Source organism: Artemia sp. Qi Xiang Cuo, chromosome 11 (assembly GCF_049724085.1).
Source record: "Artemia sp. Qi Xiang Cuo chromosome 11, ASM4972408v1, whole genome shotgun sequence".
Taxonomy (NCBI): domain Eukaryota; kingdom Metazoa; phylum Arthropoda; class Branchiopoda; order Anostraca; family Artemiidae; genus Artemia; species Artemia sp. Qi Xiang Cuo.
In genome coordinates, this window is record NC_142804.1 from 6,437,096 (window position 1) to 6,444,562 (window position 7,467).

The 7,467-nt window shown below is 33.6% G+C and overlaps 1 protein-coding gene across 1 annotated transcript in view; it reads left to right on the forward strand.

Annotated features, from left to right (window-relative positions):
• Nucleotides 1-5,529: 5,529 nt before the first annotated feature.
• Nucleotides 5,530-7,467, forward strand: part of LOC148946578 (uncharacterized) — a 24,240-nt gene continuing 22,302 nt past the window's right edge. The window contains exon 1 of the mRNA XM_089097158.1: nucleotides 5,530-6,315. Coding sequence (XP_088953284.1) covers nucleotides 5,535-6,315 — 781 coding nt within the window. The 5' untranslated portion in view covers nucleotides 5,530-5,534. The remainder of the gene's footprint in view (nucleotides 6,316-7,467) is intronic.

Consider the following 7,467-nt stretch of genomic DNA (forward strand, 5'->3'; position numbering starts at 1 on the left):
CCGATAAAAAAAAATTAGGGAGGGCGCAAAATAGGTTGACCCGATAAACTTGCGTTAGGAGCAAGTTTAATTAACGCAAACTTGAGTTAATTAAGTAAATCACACTACTTTAGACTACGCTAGGGGGGCAACCCCTCGCCCCCTGGATCCACCACTGTTACTACTTCTACGGCTGCTACTACTACTAAGGACACGAGTATTAAGGAAAAAAATTCAGGGAAGACTGAATGGGAAGTTAAACTATATCAAAAACCCTGTGCATGTTCTGGGGGATGTTGAACTAGCCGAAGAATATTTGGCTATATTTGCAATATTGCAATATTTGCATGCTACTACTATCACTAAGTTGGAACTTTCGGGGTATTTGAGGGGGATACAGAAAAAAAACAAATGCCGCTATATGCATACTGCTGTTGATGCTACTACTATTACTACAGCTATTGCAACTACTGAGGCTAAGGGTATTATGGAGAAGCTTTCAGGGAATGTTTAGGGGAATATTCAACTAGTCCAAAATATACTCTGTGCATATACGTTGTCGAAAGGGCGTATCAGTTTTCTGGAGCGGCTTAGGGAATTAAGTTGAAACTTTCAGGGTATAGTGAGGAGGATGTTGATCTAATCAAAATGCAGTATTTGCATACTACTGCTACTACTGAGGCCAATAGGATTAAGGTGATATTTTCAGGTAATCTTTAGGGGTAGTTTGAACTAATCGAAACGCATTGTGCGCATGCATGTTGTCAAAACGGCATAGCAACGTTTCTGGGACTGTTTAGATTATAAGTAAAGCTTTAGGGGTATGTTGAGGTTGATGTTACATTAACGGTTAACTTTTTCTAGTGAAGGAAGGGAGGGGGGCACGTGGGAGTATTTTTCAAAGGAGGAATGTTTCGTGGGGGAAGGAGATTTTCCATGGAGGGGGAGCTGGATTTCCTAGCATTATTTAGAAAACGATCAGAAATTAAATAAAAAACAACAATTTTTTTTCAACTGAAAGTATGGAACAACATTAAAACTTAAAACGAACAGGAATCATTACGTGTATGAGACAGGGGGAGTTGCCCTTTCCACAATACATCACTTTTTATGCTAATGTTATTCTTAGAACTTTTAAAAGGGCGTATTATTCTAATTAAACGGCCTTTGTGATTTAGGAGTTATTCTTAAATAACTGGAATAAAAAATCAAACTTTAGTGCAAAGAGCGAGGAATTGAGGAGAGGGCAACCGCCCTCATACACATAATAATTTCTGTTCGTTTTATGTTTTAATGTTGCTCCTTACTTTCAGTTGAAATAACTTTTTTTTTAATTATATCCAAAGAACGCCCTTAGTTTTTTTTATGTTTTTTTTCTTTATGGGTTTTCTATGACATTCTAAAATTTGACTAAAATGTCCTGAGGGACGATCCTAAGGCACTTTTTGGGCAACGATTCATTGCTAAAATTTTAACATCTATAAAAACAATTCCTGAGGGACGATCCACGGACACTTTTTGGGCTGATGACTAATTACTTACCTAATTCCCAAGAAAAAAAGTAAAGGTAAAGCATACAAGGCATTTAGTCGGGATAGGGAGAGGTTAAAGTATCCTAGTCAAATTTCTTGATGAAGTGAAGGTAGTAGTTGTTTCAACGGGGCATCTGGAGTCAAGGATGGTTCTGTCCTATACGCGTTTATGAACATATTTTAAAAACAAAAAGAGGAAAGAAAGAAAAAGAAAGAGAGGACAAAGAGAGAAAAAAGAGAACAAAGAGAGAAATATCACGAAGAAGAAGACAAACGAGACTGATACCAGTAGAAGGAAAAGGCAAAACTAAAGCGATGCGGATATTCCGCCTGCATGAAAAAAGGCGTCTTCAACGCTAAGAAAACAAAAATAAAAGCTAACATAAAATTAAATAAAATCCAAAACCAAGAAATAACAACAACAAATATAAATATATACACTTGTCGCTACTGGAACTGAGCAAAACAGAAGCCAAATAGAGCTGCTTCAATGAGAACACTAAAGCGACTGGATAAAAACAAAATAAAATGAATAGGAAATTAAATATTATATTGCGAATTAATCCTATTGTTTATTCCTACTTCTGCAATTCTTCTATGTTTTGTATTTAATCTAATCCCTTGGTGCTTTTCTAATCTAATCATTTTCTAACCTAATCCCGAGGATGGTGTTAAATGACAAGGTTAAAATCTCCTAGACTAAGATTGCGTAGATGATGTAAGTGTTTAAGATAAATAATATTAACAAATTGGGTTATTTTTGGATATTAATCAGATTTCAAGGTGGCAGAATAGGGTTAAAAATTAACTTCGAGAAGAATAAAAAGAATTAAAATCTTAGGAAGACAAAGTTGCTTAGACTAGGAATACTTGAGGATGTAGAGGTCACGTTAGGTAACGGGAAATTCGGTCAAATAAATATCTTCATTTGCCTGGGTAGTATTGCTATCAAGTATACTAGATATAGCGAAGATGTAAGAAATGGAGTAGCCATTGGGCAGAGTTTTTTTTTTTTTTTTTTTTTAACGTTGAAAAAGGTTTCGAAGGATAAAAACCCAAGTCCTCAAACTTAAGATAAATAGTCAAGCATGGCTTTGGAACGTAGGTGCTTTAAAAGGTTAAGGAAGAATTGCTAGATTTTTTCAGAGCACGTGTCTAGCTATAGTTTTTAAGTAATCGATCGACTGATCGCATATAGAATTAACTAAAAAACGTTTAAAAATATTATGTAGGAAAAGTAAAGAGCGTCGTTAAAAACTGAAACAAAGTCCGACAGTAATTCAAACTTAAAATGAACGAAAATTACCGTCAATGACTAACAAAAACCCGAAATGAGCATAAATAACAATTAGCAGCCACATTAAGAGTAAAGAAAACATGTACTGTTATAAATCTTAGCCGAACAGTCAAACTTAAAACGATCAGAACTGACAACAAACTGGAGTGGGGCTGGGATTCCAATTGGGTATAGTGATGGTGGTGAGGAGGGGGGAGGTAATGGTGGTGCCGTGAGGCGTGTTTAAGGGGAAATTTACCACCCTTCTATATTTTATTGCCCCCCCCCCAGATTTTGAAAAATTCCTTTTGTGGTATTTTCATTGAGAAGTTCGATGAAACAAAACTGCCACCCTTCACTAATTTTTGAGAATACTGTTATAAAAATAAAAAAAGCTTTGCCCTCTTACATTTTTGTAAATTCGTACTTCTGAGTAGGGGATACTTCCTTTCAAAGGCCTGGAGTGCCATTTGTACTTTACAAAAAGCAAAACATATTTGGAACATATTCTCTTTTACAGTTATTAATTTGAAAAACTTTTTCCACAAAACGAGTTTTTCAAAGAAAAGTAAAGAGCTCCACTAAGCCAAAAACAAGCAGAAATAAAGTCAAATAACCTTCCAAGCATAAAACTGCCGCAAATCACCATAAATAAATAAATGAAACTTAAAACCAACAGAAATTACAATAAATAACCGATTCAAACTCAAAACGAGCAAAACCCCATGCCTTTCCATGATCAGAACATAGTTTGCACTTTACTGAGATATAAAATTTGTTTTTCCCAAAGTTGCCCAATCAAAATTTTGAGATAGCCGTTTGTTCAACATAGTCAAAAAATCTAATAACTATGTCTTTGAGGATGACTTAATCCCTCATTGTTCCCTGGAGGAAAGGTTGCATGTTATGAACTTTGTCCATTGTTTACATATAGTGTTGGTTATTGGGAAGTATTCAGACGTATAGAGGGGGATTTTTTTAAGGGGGGAGAGGCTACGTGGCAGGATATTGCTATGGAGTAAACTTTCATTGGCAAAGGGAATTTTCTGTGAAGGGGTGCCGGATTTCCCAGCATTTTTTAAAAAACGATTAGAAATTAAAAAAAAAAAAAAATTTTCAACTGAAAGTAAGGAGCAACATTAAATATAAAGGCTCATAATTAACTATTATCAATAGATAATGAAAAACTAGGGCCAATACACCAATTTATTCATATGTTCGTAAATCATAGTCTTCGTTATATATAGCCTATATATAGTATTGTTGTTTTTTTTCTTTTTACTACCTTTTTCCTAAGTGGTTGCATTCTGGCTTCCCTGTGAATTATTATAGAGCTTCCTTGGTCAAAACACTTACTGGAATCATCTTTCTCAACTTGGAAGAGCTGATATACTCAATTCGTTAAAAATGTCAGTCTGCTGCGGAAGCACCTGGGCTCGATACCGGCTAGAGAAATTTCATAAATGGATACTAGGTTGAAAGATATAGCAGTGAAGGATAACGTCCAACAGCTAGCAAGGAATATGGTAAGTTCGGGGAACTTGACCTCTAGTTTCCAAACCGTAAGTTTTTTCGGTGCCCAAGCAGGGGCCCTTGTGGTCCGAGCTTCGACTCAATCTGGTGTCAGGAATAACAATAATAATAGTAACAAAAATAATAGTTCAAAATACTGCAATGGAAATAGCCAACTTGAGAGCCTCTTACAGCAAATAAATAAAAATAAAAAGAGATAAGCTGTGTTATGGAAATTATAATACGATTTAGACTCTCAATTCGGTGGGCTGTCTTTTATTCTAGACTCTCGGCACCAACTTAATTGACAAAACTTCGTCATTTCTTGTGCCACTTTTGACAGTTTTCTTTTATTCTACTTTTAACTAGAAATATCTTTCATATTTGGGAATTTCATCTATACAAACAAAAACCAAAATTGTGTTTGTTTGTTACACCTAGTTTATTAATATTTTTGATTAATTTTGATTTACATAAGGCGAGAACCATGATACGCTTTTGCCAAAAGGACACCCTATAAGTTTTTATGTAATGTACACAAGAGATTTTAGTTGTCATTTATTCTCCGTAACTGCTGAGACCCTCTTTTTTTTCACCTTTCCTTTACAGCAGGCCAATGATATAATGCCATCTTTGGGCGTGATCGTTATTTTTATTAACTATTTTTATTAATTATTTCTATTAATTATTTTATTAATAATTTCTGGAATATCTTCTTATAGTTCTTTGAAAAGAACTCCAACTATTTCATGCTAGAGAAAGGATAAATGCTAAAAAATTGTGTCGGGTTATTGCTGTTGTTGGTAACAGCTAAATACACAAGGAGTTATATTTAAAGGGGGCACAATAAAGCTCTTTCCAAAAAAGCAAAATTGTTGAATCCCATGTGAAATATAATAAATTACACAAACATTTGAAACATACAAACAAAAAAATGTCAAGATTTGAGACGCTATGGATTATGCCCCCCCCCCTGATTACAAGCTTGGCTGGTGCTAAAATCCTTCTTAATAAAAAAGCTAAATCCTAAATTATTGTCCTAACATTAGTCAGGGTGAAATAATTGCCCTAACTAGTAAGTGTCAATGCGAAATAAATATACTACCTGTTTAATTAAATTATTCATCAAAACGCTAGGGATACCAGTAGTAAACACTCTTATCTCGATTCTTATGCAAGTCGAAGATCAAAAATAAAATTAGTCTCAAAATTGTATGTTACGAGATAAGAGCAAGATGAACAGGATATTTTTATCTTTCCTAATATTTTTAATCAAAGAAATATACTCAAATGAACCATTTCAGTCTCAGTACTGTCCTAAGGATAAATCACTAACTCATCCTTGCAGCTGTGGACAATTTACCAGCTACCCACTACCAAGTTTATTTTGTAATTCAACAGAGCTGACAGTCAGGAAACTGAAAAAGGTTTTAGATTCTGTAACTGAGATTGATAGCTTCAATCATCTCCAGATATTAAATGGAGATCTTAAAGTACTACCTAGAAATATAGATGGGGACAAATATTTTCTTGCTATTATGATTGGTAGGTCTAATGTGACTACATTTGATGTTTGGGCATTTGAAGGATCTTTTCACTCATTAGAAACATTAATTATTAAGGAAAATAAAAATTTAGACTCTTTTGATTTTAGCCAGCTATATAACTATGAAAAATTAGTGGCTTTGTATATGCACGACAATGGAATAAAAGAAGTTAGAGGCTTTCCAGCTATGAATAGTATTAACACACTTTTGCTTCAAAGGAACGAAATATCTTATTTTGAACCTTTTGCAAGAAATGAAAAATTGAGATATATTTCTTTTGCTGAAAACAAGATAAAAGCAATACCAAGAAATGCTTTTATGGAATTACCAATGATAGCTGAAGTTGATTTGAAATATAATCAACTGGATGTGATTAAAGAAGGGACTTTACATTTTAACTCGAAAGATATGGTTTCCATTGTACTGACCGGTTGTGGAATAAAACAAATTGAGAAAGATGCTATATCAGGTAAGTCAATTTGTTTTGTTAAAGAATATATATCTAAACAATTGTAGGATCCTATTGTCTTGTTTTAGTTGATCTGAAACAAATAAGAATTTCAATAGAGATAAGTCCTTTATTAGACAGTGAAAAAACAAAAACACAAGTTCTGAATATTTCGAAGATACAGTCGGTCTTCATCATCAGCAGAAATACAAAAGTATTATAATTAACACAAACTATATGTATACAGAAAAAAATGTAATAAGTTCCGGATCATTAAATGTTACCGGTTCATTGGCTTAAACAGTTCATTAACTGAGTTCATTCAAAGTCTGGAATTTATCAATCTTGCTTAATCTTAGGTTGAATTCTTGCTAGGGTTGGCACAATCTTGTTTTTTTTTCTTATTGTAAACACAATTTTACTAAGTTTATAATTAATAGTTAAGTTGGCACATTCTTCTTCTTCTTCTAATTGTAAACGGAGTGTTAATACATTCTTAGACCACACTGGCTATACATGACAAATGAAACTCAGAGAGGAGAGAAAGTAACAAAATGAAAAATAAAATAAAAAAAGGGTGAAAAAACGAGGATTTTGTCAGCCAGTGGCGAAACCATGAAGATGAAAATATAAGCAAATATTTCAACAAGGACCTCCGCAAAGTTGTCCTCAGTGCTAAACGAAAAAGAAAGAAAAAAAAAACGAAAATCTAATCTTTCAAAGTTTAACTTACAAAGACAGAACAGACACTGAATAAAAACCAGGCATGAATAAATGAAAATGAATTTACCAAGATGATTGGGCAAGGATCTTTCGTCTTGCTATAGTTTTAGCTGGTCTACAATTTCGGTTTTCATTAGATATACAAATAGGTTCTTTTAAGTTATTTCGGGTGAAAATATTGATTGAGTCCTTCAAGATTAAACTGTCGTAAATTGGGCTTAATGAAATATCTCTAGTACCTCAATATATTGCTTAATTTTGGTTCATATATTTTTTTTATCTCAATTACCTCTTTAAAAGTTTATTGTACGCAATTTACAGTTGATATTAAGGTTGCCTCGTCAAACAGAACTAGATGGGTCGGACTTACAAAAATATGCGAAGCCAAAGCCGAATCAAAGTTGTCATTGTTATTTTTTAATCTCAGGGACTTATCTATTGAAATTTTGT